A 17,738-nucleotide genomic window follows, 5' to 3' on the forward strand; every position below is an offset into this window, starting at 1 on the left:
GGTGATGAGAGGTACAAGGAAGGAATTCGGGAGCCGTTGCCATCGACGGCAACACGTGGCGCGGAAGCCGTGCGAGCGCCGCCTTCCTCCCGTTCCCCGGCCAGCGGACGGCGACGGCGGCAGCGGCGTCCCTTGCCACAGCCATGCTGCCTGCCCCCACGCATCTCCTCCCTCCCTCCCGGCCTTCCCGGGACTCGCTCGCGGGTCACCTGTCACGCTCACGCCATCCACGCCGCGCCCCTCGCTACGATCCGGTGGTCTCCGGCTCGTTTGTCCCTCTCCAGGAAAAGGGCCGCTTCGTACACGCCCCCATAACCCTGACGCCATCGAACCTTTCAATTTGCAACGCTCCCTACCAATCCCTGCAAACGCATGCACAGGATTACCGGTAGAATAGTCTAAGGGCCTGTTTGATACACCCTCCTAAAGATTAGAAGTTCATTTTTAGAATATTTTTAGAACTTGTGCATTCAAACATGGATCCTAAAAGTGCACTCCTAAGGGCCTGTTTGGATACACCCTCATAAACTTTATGACTCTCATAAAGTTTAGGAGCTAGAAATTGATAGTCCCATGTGGGCTGTTTGGATGGAATCATAACCTTTAGGATGTTAGAGGGGAAATGACTTTTGTACCCCTAATTACTCCACCCCTGCTCCGTTTCTAGCGCCGTGGAGAGAGAAGGGGAGGGGCAACAGGAGTAAAGGATGGGTTGGGGACCACTTTTAGGAGAAAAATGACCTATTATGATGGTTTGGTCTTCCTAATGAAAACAACACTCCTAAACATTATGAATGCACTTTTATGACATATGTTTGGATGCACAAGTCCTAAAAGTGGACTAAAAGTGAAGTCCTAAAGATTATGAGTGTGTATCCAAACAGGCCCTAAACTTTAGGAGGGCTATTTTCATTAGGAGGGTCAAGGGGTACTAATGGATCGTAATTCTCCTAAAAGTGATCCCCAAGTCCCCCTTTACCGCTATTGCCCTCGCATGTATTAATGACGTAAACAATGTGGGGTAGTTTAGAGGAGTAATTGGGGGTAAAGATGATATTTTTCCTCTAAGGTTTGAACTTTAGGACTAGCAATTTGAGGCTCCGAAACTTTAGTACACTACTAAACTTTAGGAGTTTGTATCAAACAGGACCTAATACAGCGGCATCGGGAATCGAGCCCTACCCGCTAGCCGCCGGGTCATCCACGGTCAAGGCCTGTTTGCATGCACAGGACTACCGGTAGAATAGTCTAATGCAGCGGACATCGGGAATCGAGCCCTACCCGTCTGTCGCCGGGTCATCCACGGTCAGGGCCTATTTGATACAAACTCCTACAGTTTAGTAATACTAAACTATCAAATTGCTAGTCCTAAAGTTTAGTATATGGCTGTTTGGATGGACTACTAATCCTTAGGACCTTAGAGGGAAAATGTCATTTTTACCCTCCAATTACTCCTCTAAACTACCCCTGCATTGTTCACATCATTAATGTATGCGAGGGCAATGGGGGTAAAAGGAGACTTAGGGACCACTTTTAAGAGAAATAGGATCCATTAGTACCCATTGGCCCTCCTAATGAAAATGACCTCCTAAATTTAGGAGTGCACTTTTAGAACCCATATTTAGATGCACAAGTCAAGTATTTTAAAAGTGGACTCAAGGGTATATCCAAACAGACCTTACCTCAAATACACCACCTCGCATACGGACATGGGCGGATGACGCTGCTTATAATATCACTGCCCTCGTTCGTTTGCCTCCTTCCAAAGTCCTGAGACCTGACGAGAGCTAGCTGATTAGCCATTGGTGGCCCGTGAAGGCTGCAAGCAGGTCGATCACCAAAGAGCTTCAATTCGACCGCCGACACTAGCCGTGTGCGGTACTGGCCGGGTCTAGAAGACCGTGCATGGCTGCGTCGTTGTCCTCTGCTGCGAAGGGCGCTCTTCTTCCGTGGGCCCGCGGCGGCCATGGCGGCCTCGCGAGGGTCCTGCTGGGCGGGGCGTTGCTAACGGTGCGTGCGCGATTCTCGTAGTATAGTGTGTACTGCTACCGTTCAGATCCATGAATCTCTCGCGCCGCACCGCGTGGACGCGTGCATGCTTGACAGCTTGAGTTGGAAGCTTTTTATTCGTTCTCGTTTGTTCCGGCCATGGCCGCGTCGTCCCCGATGGCTCTCCCCGCCGCCATGAGATCGATCTTCGGAGCTCGGAGTAACCGCGTTCTTCTTCTTGCTGCTCGTGACTTGCAGGCCGGAGGAGGAGGAGGCAGCTGCCCGCGCCGGTGGCAGTCGTCGCTGCCGCAGCTGGACCACACCGACAGGTGAGAGCAGCATTCAGATCCCGATCGATCTCCGGCTCTGTTTTTGCCATTTGCATGCGGGCCGCGTTAACATGTAAGTGTGCATGCATGGACGCACGCGCAGGTCCGACGAGGAGAGCTGCGGCGAGATCGACTGGGACAACCTCGGCTTCGGCCTCACCCCGACGGACTACATGTACGTCATGCGGTCCTCGCCGGAGGACCTCGGCGGCTTCCCCCGCGGCGAGCTCTGCCGCTACGGCAACATCGAGCTCAGCCCCTCCTCCGGCGTCCTCAACTACGCCCAGGGCCTGTTCGAGGGGATGAAGGCGTACCGGCGGCCAGGCCGCGCCGGGTACACGCTGTTCCGGCCGGAGGAGAACGCGCGGCGGATGCAGCACGGAGCCGAGCGCATGTGCATGCCGGCGCCGTCCGTGGACCAGTTCGTCCGCGCCGTCAAGGAGACCGTCCTCGCCAACAGGCGCTGGGTACGTGCGTGCGTTCCATCATTTCACGCGAACGCGCGTCGAGCTCTCGGGTCCGGCCGCCATTGATTGACCTCTGCGATCCCTTGTGTTCGTTCCAGGTGCCGCCGCAGGGAAAGGGGGCCCTGTACCTCCGGCCCCTGCTCATGGGGAGCGGCCCGATCCTCGGGCTGGCTCCGGCCCCCGAGTACACGTTCCTCATCTATGCCGCGCCCGTCGGAAACTACTTCAAGGAGGGCCTGGCGCCGATCAACCTGGTCGTGGACGATGAGTTCCACCGCGCGATGCCGGGCGGCACCGGCGGCGTCAAGACCATCGCCAACTACGCGCCGGTACGTTCGCTGGCTGTCGTGGCCGTTCTGCCGTGCGTTTTGCGTTGTGCATGCGGTGACTGAATAGGGTGATCGTCGGAAATGGTTGTGACGATGTGCGCAGGTGCTCAGGGCGCAGCTGGACGCCAAGAGCAAGGGCTTCACGGACGTGCTGTACCTCGACTCGGTGCACAAGCGCTACCTGGAGGAGGTCTCTTCGTGCAACGTGTTCGTCGTCAAGGGCGGCGTCGTCGCCACGCCGGCCACCATGGGCACCATCCTGCCGGGGATCACGCGCAAGAGCGTCATCGAGCTAGCCCGGGACCGCGGCTACAAGGTCACGGCCCTGAACCTGTCTCTTTCCCTTTTCGCGCGTGACCTGCCGCTCCGTTCGTACATCGAACGCACGCCCATTTCCAGCGGCAACTTATTACTGACGACGATGATCCTGACCGAGCAGGTTGAGGAGCGCCTCGTCTCCATCGACGACCTGATCGACGCCGACGAGGTGTTCTGCACCGGGACGGCGGTGGTGGTGGCGCCGGTGTCGACGGTTACGTACAAGGGGCAGAGGTAGGATCGCATTTTTATTCAATTCGACCGATCTGTCGCAGATGTTGAGAACAGCTCCTCGATGGTCTTTTCTTGGGCGTTTCAGGCACGCATTCAGAACCGGCTCGGACACGTTGGCGCAGGAGCTGTACACGACTCTGACGTCCATCCAGATGGGCCTGACCGAGGACAACAAGGGATGGACGGTGGCTGTAGATTAAGGTGACAGCATGGGTTGGGGGCCATGGGAGCGCCTCGATATTCATATATTTCTTATACTATTAGATTGGCCATTGTGAGCAGTCATTGGTATTGCCATCAGGTAGAAAAAGCACGCATGCCATTGATCAGCATGTAGCATCCCGGCAATTTGGAAAATAAACCGTGTCTGTTGATGGCGATCAATGAGGCGATTGAGCAGTCATTGTTTTGAATCTCGCAACTTTTTTTTTAACGAACCGCATAGTGCGTTTTTTCATTGATCTAGTAGAAAAAATAGGCCACGGGTAGGAAAAGGAAAAGGAAAGAAAAAAAAATAGACTAGTTGGATTGCGACATCAACGCAGGTAACCACTTAACTCAAACCCGCCATATCCGACCGGTTCGATTGGGACGTCAACGCGGTCTCACCACTCCACTCGCCACGGCGGCACCCACCAACATTCCCGTGCATGTATTTGCCGAAACCTCCAGGCGTGGCCCTGCGTCGACAGGGAACCGATAGAAGAAGCCTGCACCGCACCAAGAAGGCCACCACCATGCGGGATCCACCGCTGTAGTGCCGCTGCAGCACCACACTCCACCTGACAGACTGATATCACCGAATCCGAACCTCTCGCAGGCTGCCTCGCAGTCACCACCACGATAACACAACGCGCGGGGGCCTCGCCACATCCGTCATTGGACTCCACCTCGCTCATCGCCTCAAAGAAACACCACGTGTGGGGGCCTCGCCATGCCCGCCACAGTACCCATGTCGCAGATCCATTTTTTTTATCGTCGTCAAAGTATCGAGCAATGTTACCCCACTCCACAAGATCTCCATCGATCAGCCAAGCCGCCGCCGCAGGTCGACTTCGCCTTGTTACTTCACCCGCACAAAAGACTCTGCCGCCATGTCAGCAAGCCAGAGAAGTCGCTTGTGCCGTTTTCCGACGATGCACCGCACCAGGTAGTCCAGCCAAACTGAGCAACCCGCTACGGTCCACTGCAAGCCTAGTTATCCTACGATGCCATTGCTGCAAGCGTCGTCCTCTGACGTAGTCCCACACTGCACTGACCGTTGCCAAGCAACGCCAGACACCGCGGTCCGCTGCAAGCAACCAAGACCGACAACTATGCGACAACCCCTGGCCCCCACCATAACTGTGATCGCCTCCACGCGGTCTCGGTAACACCCATCCAGCTTGCCACGCGGTTAAATTGTCGCCACCAGCTGCGGCCGCCCATGACCAATGGACCAGCAATGCCAAAATCGAGATGGGTCTCTAGAGACAACGCCTCCAAGGAGCGCACGATGCCAATGGCGCCGCCGTCGCCCATCCAGGATCTGGACAAGGTTTTCACCCAGAGGACCCCGTGCAGTAGAGTTGTAGCTCAGATATGACGCCCTCAACGGGGAGAATGACGTCCTAGGGCGCTGTTGTCATCCCCACCAGCAAGAATGCTGGCGAGGGCTTTCGCGCGGAGCATCCCGACCCCTCGCTGCACGCTCACGGCTCAGTACTCCCGGACCACAGTCACGGCAGCCCATCCGAGGTGGCGTCACAACCGTGCCTCCTTGCACCATGCCGTCGTACCTCCACCTCCGCTTGCTCGCATGTGGTCATCCTCCTCGCGCTGCGCCCTGCGCTGCCCCGCGCGGCCTGCATGCAGTGCCTCCTCCGCGTAGCCGTCATCTATGCCGCTATTCTCCATGGGCCTCCGCCGGCCGCCACACCTACTACGCGTCTCCTCCTCCCGGCGGCCCCTCCGCGTCTCCTTCTCCATCAGGCCGCTATCACCACGTGTGGTCTATTAGCCATGTGCCGGGACCGCCGCCGCCCCCGTCGTCCTACATCTGGACCTTCGACATCCGCCACCCGGACAACCAACCGGGGTGCCGTCCAACCGCAGGTTCGCTAGCACCGTCACGTCCAACGCCGCGAACCACAGTCCGGACCCGGTGCCAACGGCGTTAGCCGCGGGCCGCACCGCCTCCACCACGACCAGAAGGCGGCAGCCTCCACCTCTCTCGCCTCGGCCAGCTTGCCACTGCTCCTGGACGACAGGGACAGGCATGATGACGATGAGCTCGACACCGACCATCGTAGCCTGGCCACCAGCCCATGTCCTGGCGCCCCTCAGATCGAAAGCTGCTGGCGGACGAGCCCGACGATGACAACGCCCCGAACGATCGCCGCTCGAAGCAGCCACCGCCACCGCCTCTCTTGCCGCCATCCTGGTCCCTCCTTCGGAACATGGGGAGCGGGAAGCACCTCTTCGTCGTCGTCGCCGCCGCCGCGGCCTCCTCGTCCTCGGGCCCGGGACCTCCATGTACCCTAGCCCCTTCTCGTCAGCCTTGCTCCAGGCCCCTCAAAGTGCGCTGGCGAGGATGCGGTCAGCGCAACCACCTTCTCCGCGCCGCGCCGGGATTGGCCACGGCGGCGGATCCAGGGGCGGGGAGGCCGGATCTGGGCTGCCGCCAATCCGGCGCGCCGCCCAGCACTTAGCGCTGTCCCACCCCGGTGCTATCCTCGGGAGCCGCCGGTCTGCCCCGCCGCCACCGTCCTCGGGAGTCGGATGGGCTTCCGGCGACCCCCTCCGGCGGCGGCGAGGTGGGCACGAGAGGTGGTGGGGTGGGTTTGACGGCAGCGACAGGAGCGCCGCCTATGTCGCCCGCGGGGAGCGACGCGGGGGCTTGTCAGTTTAAACTTTTAACCCATACCAAACTTCCAAGTTCCAAAGCCGGCGAATCTCGCAACTTGGATGTGCACTGATCTCCCATGGCATCCCTGCATCGACAGTTCCATTTCACTACGTGATGCACATCACAAGCTAGGCACGATCCAACCAACCAAACCACAGCAGGGTCAGAACTCTGAACTCGGGAGTCATTTCTTTTTCCTCGAGTCCTCGTGCGCACGCCAATCCGAACAAAGAAAGCGTGTGTGCGTATCGTGCATCGATGATTAGGCCTCCTTTGGTTAGACTTCCAAACCTGCTTTTACTTTTACAAAAGCTAAAAGACAACTAAAAGGATAAAAAGTCATATGTGCTTTTATCCAAAAGCAGCTTCCACTCCGGTACAAATAAAAAACAGGTTCCCTGCTTTCACCTGTTTCGGGCAACTGGTTATGACGATACCAATTCGATTTCCCTTCTGTTTCCCATCCGTGCGTGACCTTTCCCGTCCGTCCATGACCCCACCCGACCACCGCCCCATCCGCCAAGGCCTGCCGCCCGCCGCACCCGGCGCCGCCGTCTCCTGTGCTGCTCCGCAGACCGCATCTCCCGCGCCGCGTGCATGCTGCGGAGGAGGTGGAGATCGCACCGACCAGGAGGTGGAGACCGGGCCACCGTGGAGGAGCTTTGCCGCCTTGCCCCGGAAAAAGGAGCTTCACTCCGGGCAGCCAAGCCAGCTACAGAGGACATCGTCCCCGTGGCCAACGAGGCCTGCGCTCGTTTGTACACGTATTGTTGGGAATCAATTTGACTGACTCAAATTGCTTGAAGAGATTAGTGGAATTTCTCATGAAGATGTTAGAGGACTGATCAATTTTGTGTCGCGTACTGACCGCAGCTCGAATTTTGAAGAATGGAGGAAGCTCGTAGCGGTCGCGCAGGACAACAGTAGAGCTTTGCCATGTTCCTGGCGCCGCTACATCCTAGACGCGAATGGCCGCCCCTCCGTCCGCTCCTTTCTACCCACGGGAGTTGATGTACGCAGCCGGGAGTTGACGTACGCCGCCGGGAGGACGGACGCAGATCGCGCCGCCGCGGCCACTGGACAAGTCTGGGACTCGGGAGGAAGATGAAGAAACAGAAACTGACAGGTGGGCTCAACAATTGCTTTTTGTCCAAGATGAAGGAGAGTCGTTAGATTCCACTTGGAGGACAGAGATAGATGGGTGTGTTTGGTTCGAGGCGGCCGGTTATCGCAAGCCTTTTGATGACTAATCAATTTAATGGATGAAAAATGTAAAAAAATTATTTTTTTTCCTTTCTAAAATAGTCATTTACATGCGAATAATGAACATATTATTTTATTACGAGCAATTTTTATATAAACAGAACTTTCACACCTTTATGAACATTACAAGTATTTCAAGTACACACTACAGTTTCACATCTGCTCTAACTAAACGGCTTTCTACTTTTCCCACGACTACTTTCTCACAGCTATTTTCTACAACTCACAACTCACAACAGTTTTTCCAAAAATCACAGCCCAACCAAACAGCACCTCACTCTGTTTTCTACAACTCACAGCAGTTTTTCCAAAAATCACAACCCAACTAAACGCACCAAAATCACAACCCAACCAAACGCACCTCACTGTATCCTATCGTGATCCATTGCAAAAACTCGGGGACGACACGAGTACTTCCTTCCAGCAGCTCCCCTAGTCTCACACGACATGTAGTTCATGTTTGCGACACTTGTCGTTTCTACAATTTTTTTAAAAAAATATTAAGAGTTGTTTTTCCTCGAAAACATCGAAAAGTTTTGCACTTTGCTCTTGCTCCTTTCGGAGCATCATGGCCGCTACCACTACCAAGGTGCCACCATCCAACCTCCTGCATTGCATAGAAGCCAGAAAAGAGATCACAGGAAAACCGCACCGTGCCGTGGGAGTCCAGCAGGCAGGGAACAACCAAAAGTTTGATCAGCGTGAAAGACGACGACGTATTCACTTCACTAGTTCAACAGAATCATATACAACTTGGCAGGAATCGACATGCGTACAGAACAAACCCAACACATTACCAGCTCGAATCAGCACCCAGGGCAGACACTATACAGGTTCTTCTCATTCAACAACCGGCTACCAAAGACGATGAACGACCACTAACACAGAAAAAAATGGCATCCGTGAAACAACAGTTGCCATCAGATCAAGATCACATCAGCAGCACAAAGTCGGTTCCTAGTTCCTGCTTACTCTACGGTAGGAGCAGCCCGGTAGTATGCAGGCACCGTAGCAGGGAAGAACATTTGTCTCACGCCTTCAGCTTTGATGATAGGGAGGATGATGCCACATGCACCCTGCAGATAATTTTCAGTTAGAAAAGGTAGTGATAGTAGCTCTCCACATAAACCCTATGCAGAGTAAAATAGACAATGAGATGGCTTGTGCATATATTTTTGCTCTAGGGTTGGACGTATTTTGCATGTGCATAGCACAAAAATGAAGATATTTGAATACCCATGCTAGCTAGAACTACAACTTAAGTGGGAAAAGAGTGTATGCAGCATATCTCAAAGTGCTGGCCAAAATTATACAAGTGTTTTCACAAAATCACAATCAATTTCAGATTATTCTGAACAAACGACAAAATGCCGACCAATTACACAGGTTTTCACAACCACCAAGTTTCAGATTGTTCTGCCCGAACAAAATATCAAAGATAAAACAGCATAGAGCAGGAAGTTTTCTCATTCTCATTTCCTGGATGTTAAAAGTAAAGGACCTATCCAATGCTAAATTATATGACTGTCCACAGGTTGTCACTGTGACATAATAAAGAACAATGCAGTGACAAAGAAGAAGATGATTTAGGGGGCTTACAGAAATCAGTCTGGCTCCAATCCACATTCGTTTAGGTGAAGGAAGAGGGAGCATCAGGCGACCAACACCATAGATAGCAACAGCAAAGAAGTGTGCAACTAAACTCAATGGCCGAGGATTAAGACCAGAAAGTAGGGCAATAGGCCCATTTGAGAAGACACCTCCAAGGCTCAAGTAATCAAAGCAAGCTTGGCGCATCTCATTCCTAGCTTGATCTGGCGAGGCACTGAAGACCTTATATAAAGCACCAGCCAATGTGTTTATCGTGGAAGCAACCGGCTGAAAATATGACAGCTTGTTAAAGAAACAAATCACATCATGAGGAAGCCAGGTAACTAATAGTTATACAAAAAAACTGACCTTCCGCAATGTATAGAATGATTCAAGGTATTTGCACAAGGAAGATGCATCATGCAGATTGCGAAGAGGCTTGAGAAGATTGCGTAGGACAACAATGTCAGATAATGCAACAGTCATTCCTCCACCAGTTAAAGGATGTCTCATATTGAAGGCATCCCCCATCAAAAGTGCACCAGGGGTTGGATGTGGGGCAGCTGGCATGCTCCTATTTGGCATTGTTCTTATGCTTCCCTTGTCAATGGCTGCTATAAAAGATTCATAGATTTCTGGAGGAATCTGACAAAATACAAGCACGAATTATGACAACTGGTTGGAATGAGTGGTCAGTGAAACTAACATGAACAAGATCAAGTGGAGTTTTTAAGGGAAAAGGTACCTGGGGTGCAACAACAGTTTTGAGATAATTTGCCATTTCACCACTTGCTATGGAAGGCACCTTCTGACCAGGAACATCAACCAAACAACGCACCTCGGTGCTGCTTATTGGGTAAAATAGGATGGGCGAAGGATTGGCCAAGATAACATGCCCATGATTTGGGTGGGGAAGCTGGCAATTCTCCAAGACCAACCCAACAAAGCAAGACGGAACATCAACCTAAGGACATATTTCCATCAGTATCGACGGGCCACAAAATTCAGCAATAAGTATAAAGTGAAGCACTACCTTTGGAGAGCAGAGGGCACGCCGTAGATTTGAAAAGCAGCCATCACATACAATTGTCAAGGGTGCATAAGCCTTTAGTTCTTGACCTGACTTGGTTTTGTATTGAACACCCTTAACTGTACCATTTTCTTCAAGAAGGGATGTAACAGTTCCTTGCTCTAATTGGACACTGAATGACCACAACAGTATAATAAATATTAGCACATGACACATGCAAATGCATAAATAATTCGATATGTGCAAAGATAAGACATGCGGAATCGAGAAGGGGGGAATAACATGAAAACTAGAATACATTGAACAAAGAGCTCTAAAATCAAGAACTTTTAACAAATTAAAGATGTTAAGACAATAAAGTGTGTTCAAATCATCTGATCCATCAAAATTAATCAATAATCAATCGACTAATCAGTCATTGGACATCAATTGGGTGTATCGGCTCGATTAGTTGTCAATTAGTTAGTCTAGTCAACCAGTTGGATAATTAATATTTGGTTGGTCACAGTTAGTCAAGTCTGAGAGACCAACTTGCAGCCAGTAACTTAGGCTTGGTAATTTCAGCCCATTAGAAATCAGCCTATGTATTGCAGCGCTGTTTTTGAGCTAGCCTTGTCCCTTGCGCTGCCTATAGGCTGTAGCTGACCACGTGCGGAAAGGGGAAAATCTATCCTGCCTGCAGCCTCCTGCAGTGCACCGCCACCGCTGCTCAGCTCTGCTCTTTGGTTGCTTTTACATGTTGGGCTCAAAACAAGTAAATGAACAGCTTCTTGATCTACTCTCTATCTCTATCCCATGCCTTTGCAAGATGTCAATACCCTCAAAATATATGGGTTAGTTAGATTTACACTCAGGTATAGACAACTGACTATGCAGTAGGATGGCAGCCTGCGCTGACCGGCTGATTTGGTAGATTAGCCAACCGACTAATCATGCCTAGTTGTTGACCAATCGTGGTTAGTCAGCTAGTCGGTGCCCAGGTAGAGTGGTAAACTCTCAACTTTACAACTTGAAAACAGAATTCATATAAACACCACATAATGAAACAGTTAAACAGAAGAATACAAGTTAATGACTAAGCAAAGCATATAGAAAGAATAGAAAAGGAAGTATTGATATTACTTGGGCAAAGATGCAGCTTTCTGACGCATCCTCTGTATAAACCTTCCATTGTGAAAGCTTCTACCAGCAACATCAGAATGGAACTTCTCCAAGGGATAAGCAAGCTTTGTGTTCCTCCCATCTTTGAATAAAGCATAACCAAGGACACGCTGGGCATCAATTTCTTCCACACAATCTGAACAGGATGAAAAATTACTATGGTTATGGTAACTTTAGAAAAGGCAATGAAATAGAATAAGGTACACAGTGCAGGCATTACCTTCGAGGCCTAACTCGATTAATTTCAAGTAACCCCCAGGTTGCAACAATTCACCCACAATTCTGTCAGGTTCTGTCAGATCTCTCTCAATAACATGCACCCGACGGCCATCCTGGATTCCCAACAAACAAAGCTTATTAAGAAACAGAAGCTATAGAATATGGTAACGAGTTGCCTGGAACAATATAATACGATAACATAATTATATCCAGATCCAGATGAAACTATGTTCTCACTCAAATAAATGCAAATAGGCATGGGAAAAAATAAAAAATTGGGAACACCGTCAAGCCAAATAGAACGTGCAAGGCATTACTATTTAAGTTTGTATACTACACGCTCTATAGGCTCAGCTGGATACAAGATAAAAGGTCAGCAGTTTAACATGGTCTCAAACATATGTAGCCAGTTGCAACAATTTCTTTCCAGCATTTTCTTGCAGCCCATAACTCAATAAAAGGAATATTGCATAAAAAATTCCGTAATTGGGTAAGGAGCTTTATTGCTTGCTTTATTTCATACATACAACCTAACTTGAACATTATCTGCAGGCAAATGGGAAATAGTCAATTCAAGTAACAGGACATGCCCACATTTTTGTATTGATGATACATCACTCTCAGAGCAGCTGGGAGTTATATGGAGTTAAGTAGGTCATAAAATTGATTGGACACTCCTCTTTTCTTTGACCTAAATTAGTTAGGCAATTCATTAATGGTGAGAAAGAGCACATCAGTACTGTGTTGAATCAGCTGCCATCTACACCCAATAAAAAATTGTAAGGTGCTCCAGAAACATTCTCTTATTCAAGGTAAATTTAAATCTTCATTATAGCATTATTATGGAAAACACTAAGCATGCCTAATCACTTTATATGCAGAGCTTTTTAGTGTCCACGATTCAAGAGAACTAATGTTTGAGGCTTATACATGTAATCTTCCGTTAGCTGTTGCTTTCTCCCCCTCGGCCCCCTCCTCTTTCATTCTCCAAACAAAAGAGTTGTGGCCAAGAAAGACCAAGAATTGGCTGATCAATGTAACAAAGTGACGAAGTCAAGAATGCTTTGATTGGAGGAGGAAATTTTTTCATTCAGAGTTGCATGACAACGAAATTCGGCAGTACCAAACTGCCAAGCCACACAAACTCCACGTCCACAAACAGTGACACCGACAGAAACCTCGCTTTCCAGAGACTCGGTAAACATGCAAAGTTAACCAACGTAAGTTGCAACAAAATCACAGCTATTTTCTCTTTTTGATTCTATCTCTGGCACTAGCCAGCAAACGTTAACAGAAACCTTTGTACAGAAAAATAACAGCCAACTAATCTCGTCAGATAAACCAAAAAAAGCGGGTGACTTCGTAGAACTAAATCGAAGCAGGACGGAAGTTGTTGTATTCTCTAGTTCATGATGAGAAAATTTTGATCCCTCCTCATATGTCACGCCAAACAAAATTCAACATTGAGTTCCCTTCCAATAGAATACCAGCCCTTGTTCTTCACGCCAAGCAATAAGTATGCAATTTTAAAGGACGAAAGCTACCGATTTCAATCTAAAAAACTCCCAACTTTCGGCCACCTAGTGGAACGATGCGAACGAAGGAACGAGAAGGATTGAGACAAAGGATCCTACCTTTCCGAGCGTGTATGCCAGCGCAGATCCAGCTACCCCGGCTCCGACGATGATGACGTCCGACCCGCCGTCGCCGGCGGCGCCTGCGCCGTCACCGGTCGCACAGGCAGCCTCCGCCGCGGCTTTCTCTTCCACCAGCGGCGACCGGGGCCCGGACCCGCGGCGGCGGCCCAGCACGGCGGCAACAAGGACCGCCGCTAGGAGCGTGGCCGCGGCAGCTCCAATGAGCTGGAGCCCGGCGCCGGCGGCGGCGGCCGCAGCAGCCATGCCGCAATGGGGGCCCCCTCGTGCCGCTCTCTGGGATCTTCCGGTGCGCGGCGCGTTTGCTCCCTTCCTTGTGGGGCTTCTTTGGGAATGCGAGAGGAGATAGGGACAGAAGGAGAGCTATTTGATGCGTCTGGGGCGAGGAGAGAGGGAGGTGGTGGGCGATGGGACGAAACGACTCTTCGAGATTCTTCCGCTTTTTATGGGGAGGGGGAGGAGGTTGAGGCCGCTCGCAGCCATGTCTGCATAGCTGGCCGGGCGGGCTTGGCTTAGCTGGATTTCTGGATTTTTCGAATTTGTGTGCAAATTTGGTTTATTTTCCAGCGGTTTCTGTTGGAAACAACTTTGTTGTTGTAGACTTGTAGCGGTGGGGTTCATAACATGGGGATGATGATGTTAGTTGCGTTCCTCTAAAAAAACATGGGGATAAAAAGTGTCGCTATGAATATACGGCACCATGTAGCCTCCTTCGTTATATGAATATTTCTTAAGTAAGATACACGGATGGTCTCTGAATTTATCATGAGGTGTCATTTAGATTCATAAACTTTCAAAATGTATTTTTCATGTTCATAAACTTATCTTAAAATGTCATCCTGATCCCTAAACTCTCAAAACATATTTTCAAGTCGTCCAACTTGCTAAGGGTGTCATCCGAGTCCTTAAACTCTCAAAGTGCATTTTAAGATCCTCCAATCAAGTACCAAGCAACTTGCGTGGATAGTCTAGCATGACTGCACTTTTACGCTGCACCGTTCCATGACCAAGTAAGACACCTTTCAATGCAAATCCTCTTCCTAGAGGCAAACGGCGGCAGACACACATGACCAGCCAAAAAATTATGGCAAGTGCCTTCATCCTTTCTATCATTTTCCCTCCTCTACTCTTCTCCTCCATCGCCAAGCCGCCTCCTTCCTCACTCTCTCCACTACCTCCCCCCAACTGCTAGGGTGACAACCATCGCATCCTCCATCACTCGTGGACGTCCCATGCGACAAGTTCTTAGGTCCACCATCACTCTCTCCAAAACTGCCTCCTCATGGACAGGGGGAGGGAGGGGTGGGCGCTGACGAATTTAGTTGAACAACCATAATTCTATTTTGAAAGTGATGAAAGAGATTCAATTACGCAATGAATTTGTAAGTATACGATGAAAATTCATAAAAACTGTTTACAAATTCATGAAGTCCAAACAGTCGCCACTGTAGAATCCATCGATAGTCTCCTTCACATAATCTTCCACTTGCATGGACTATTTATAAAATCCACGTGGTCCAACACACACAAAAAAAAAAGGCAACAATCCGATGTAACCATCGATGTAATCTCCTTCACACAATTTAATCCATCTAGCTTTGCGGATTATTTATGAAATTCATTCATATAGTCCGAACAAGCACCAATCCGATGAATCTATGTATCCCCTTCACTCAATCCAACTCGTCCAATGGTCTGGACCAGAAACTGATCAGCAGCGAGCAAACGTTTCATGATCGGTCATCAGTGTGAGACCTAAGAGGCTACAGGCCTACAGCACACCAAACTCTAGCACATGTGTAGACATGAGGACACCGTACTCGAACTGCCAGTGTATTGATTCTTGCTGCCAAACGGAGCTTTGTCACAACCGCTTCCCTTTTGCGCGCATAGTGGCCGTGGTACCCGCGGCGGCCGCCGGGACCAGCGGAGCTCGGCGGGACGACGGAGTGCGCGATGCCGAAGAGAGGGAAAACCATGGGTGATGGGTGGGACGAAAGCTGGGGAGAAATAGGAATCTAGATATGGGAGTAGCAGAGACGACAATAGGAATCAGATGTCACGCATGCAGCTGGTCCACGGCGCGCGTAGAGACAGCCGCGCCGCGCGCACCGCCACGCGCGCCAACTCACGTGTGCCACCTCCTCCAGGCATCAGACGCCAGGCCGCTCCAGCAGGCGACAGCGGCAGCATCTAGCAGCAGCGCCCACGCCCAGTTGAGACTTGAGAGCGTGCCTGGCAGCCGGCCAGATGGGCAGCCATGCACGGCGGGATCCTGGCGCCTAGCTCCAGCCTGCGGGCGCCCGTCTCGCCGCGCACGGTTGGATCCGGAGGGCCTCGGCGGTCACGGTCACGGGCGCGAATCCGGCGCATGCAAACCCATGTCCGGGCGCCTGGTTTCAGATCGCACCACTACTCCTGCCTGCGTCCTGCATGCAGATGCAGCCGAGACGGTCCTTTTCTTAATTAATCACGTTGTGGATATTTTTTTTCTCCGATTATTATTAATCAAGGTGCATGCAAAAATAGTATTATTTGATTGGTTTGCTGAAATGCCCGTGGCACGCGCCGCTGGCAATCAGTGATCCATCCCCTGTCCCCCGTGATGTGCAGTATAATATCAGAAGGACACATTCTATAATGTTGGGACAGGCCCAAAGATTTGGAAGCAAGCCATTTTCCCAGTAAACAAAACTCGTGCGCCAGTGGTGTACGTGACAGTACCAACCATGCGGTGCACATGTTTCGTCTTCTATTTTTTTTTCCCGCGCTCACACTAGTCAACGATCACCAGTCAGCATTTTCGTGAGCGGCAAAACATGAATCGACAAGGCAAAACGATTGACATGATGAGCACATACTTTTCTGAATAGTAGTAATTTCTTTTTTTCTTGCATGGGAAAGTAGTAGTACTAGTAGTGTGCGGCCGCTTTTTGGAGTTATGGACGGGGGCACGGGGCGGATCCACACCCACATGTGCGCGCACGGTGGGCGGACAAAACGAACGGTAGGGCCGATGCCGTCATGTGCGCTTCATTTACACGTCCGAGCGGAGCCCACTGGCCACTGTAGCTACGTACAGGCGCATGATATCGATTCGTTCGGAACTGCTGCGTGCGTCGTGATCTGCGGTCTATTGGAGTGGTAGAGACCGTTATCCTCCAGCGCCCAGCGGCAGGCCAGCAGCGCGGTGAATGTGGAGTATTTTTTTTAGAAAAGAAGAGAAAAACAAGCAGCACACGTTCCTGTCCTTGTCCGGTACAGCAATGGCACGCACGTCTTGTGATTTTCGAGTTCCAGGCCAACCGAACAAGCTACTACACTGGTGGAAAGGAAAAAAACTCGGGTCTCAATCCGATAGATCAGTGACCGCATTCACGGCGGGGTTGACCATCATGAAGGCTACCGCAGCGCCCGGCCGGCCGTCCAAATCGGTCACGCGGCATAGTGACCGCGACGCGACGTCTTTATGGGTCAAGCACACGGCGTAAATGTTTTTCCTACCGCCCGTCCCCGACGGCCCGACGCTGCTGCTCAACGAACACTACTGCTACAGGCGCGCAACGAACCGAAACCAATCAGGACGCCGCGACCTTTAATGCGGGTCAATCAAGAGGATTCGGAACGCGTCAGTATTTCTGCGGGCGCACGGCACACGTGGGCTACTAGTTTCCCGGAGGCCGTGCGACCCCGGGCGCGCCACGTCGCCGCCGCACGCATGCGGAAGGCGCGGACACGTGACCCTGTTGCCCGAAAGATCACATTCTCATGTGCGGCTGTGGAGGGGGCGCGCGGCGCGCCGATCGTGAGGTCACCAGCAAGGCCGCGCGAGGTGCCCAGGCCGTGGCCCGTGGGAGGTGGGATCGCCGTCTCACAACTTGGTGGAGATGGGCAAATGGCAACGAACAACGAAACTATGCTCTCGTTGTGCCGGCAAGTGCTCGGACCGTCATGCTAGGATTTTTCTGAGACGACCGGCAAGAGCTCCCACAGTGATGCTAGTTTTCCTTTTCCTGAAACGACCAGCAAGGCGGCAAGTGTTCCAAGGGAGTTGTACGAGAACCTTTCTCTTGATACGACGGAATAGAGCCGGGGATCCCAATATTCCCAGATCTGATCTGAGATCGAGCTACCAGACAAGATTTGGTAAGCAAACTGGCGTGTCGCGATCCGCTAAAGGAAAGGCGCCACGATTTTTATTCACCGCGCTTTCCACCGTCTTCTTTCTGTTCCTTTTGTTTTATCCGTGACGTGAAAAAGTGAAAAC

At 51.2% G+C, this 17,738-nt stretch overlaps 2 protein-coding genes and 1 long non-coding RNA gene across 3 annotated transcripts; 2 read left to right on the forward strand and 1 right to left on the reverse strand.

The window, feature by feature from the left end:
• Positions 1–1,696: 1,696 nt before the first annotated feature.
• LOC101776890 (branched-chain-amino-acid aminotransferase 2, chloroplastic) lies at positions 1,697–4,076 on the forward strand. The gene is made up of 7 exons (XM_004985063.3): positions 1,697–2,010; positions 2,248–2,318; positions 2,422–2,785; positions 2,884–3,114; positions 3,218–3,430; positions 3,554–3,666; positions 3,752–4,076. Exons 1-7 carry the CDS (start codon positions 1,906–1,908, stop codon positions 3,864–3,866), a joined length of 1,212 nt encoding a protein of 403 aa, XP_004985120.1. The 5' UTR covers positions 1,697–1,905; the 3' UTR covers positions 3,867–4,076.
• Positions 4,077–6,815: 2,739 nt separating this feature from the next.
• On the forward strand, positions 6,816–8,674 carry LOC111255816. The gene is made up of 2 exons (XR_002675829.1): positions 6,816–7,317; positions 7,427–8,674. It is a non-coding gene; the product is annotated as an uncharacterized LOC111255816 (long non-coding RNA).
• Positions 8,508–13,887, reverse strand: LOC101777295 (squalene monooxygenase). Its single transcript, XM_004985065.4, has 8 exons — positions 13,451–13,887; positions 11,818–11,929; positions 11,559–11,733; positions 10,440–10,608; positions 10,152–10,370; positions 9,776–10,051; positions 9,416–9,694; positions 8,508–8,892 (listed from the first exon to the last, which is right to left on the reverse strand). The coding sequence occupies exons 1-8, from the start codon at positions 13,715–13,717 to the stop codon at positions 8,785–8,787; spliced, it is 1,605 nt and encodes a 534-aa protein (XP_004985122.1). The 5' UTR covers positions 13,718–13,887; the 3' UTR covers positions 8,508–8,784.
• Positions 13,888–17,738: the final 3,851 nt, after the last annotated feature.

This window comes from Setaria italica, chromosome IX (genome assembly GCF_000263155.2).
Source record: "Setaria italica strain Yugu1 chromosome IX, Setaria_italica_v2.0, whole genome shotgun sequence".
Lineage (NCBI taxonomy): Eukaryota > Viridiplantae > Streptophyta > Magnoliopsida > Poales > Poaceae > Setaria > Setaria italica.

What these genes read in the sequence shown, in the direction of transcription:
- LOC101776890 (XM_004985063.3), top strand. Translation starts at nt 1,906, where the DNA reads ATGGCTGCGTCGTTGTCCTCTGCTGCGAAGGGCGCTCTTCTTCCGTGG. An exon ending in CCATCGCCAACTACGCGCCG is followed by an intron (nt 3,115 to 3,217) that starts GTACGTTCGCTG and finishes CGATGTGCGCAG; the next exon opens with GTGCTCAGGGCGCAGCTGGA. An exon ending in GTTACGTACAAGGGGCAGAG is followed by an intron (nt 3,667 to 3,751) that starts GTAGGATCGCAT and finishes TGGGCGTTTCAG; the next exon opens with GCACGCATTCAGAACCGGCT.
- LOC101777295 (XM_004985065.4), bottom strand. Translation starts at nt 13,717, where the DNA reads ATGGCTGCTGCGGCCGCCGCCGCCGGCGCCGGGCTCCAGCTCATTGGA. An exon ending in AATCGAGTTAGGCCTCGAAG is followed by an intron (nt 11,734 to 11,817) that starts GTAATGCCTGCA and finishes CATCCTGTTCAG; the next exon opens with ATTGTGTGGAAGAAATTGAT. An exon ending in AAAGCTGCATCTTTGCCCAA is followed by an intron (nt 10,609 to 11,558) that starts GTAATATCAATA and finishes GTGGTCATTCAG; the next exon opens with TGTCCAATTAGAGCAAGGAA.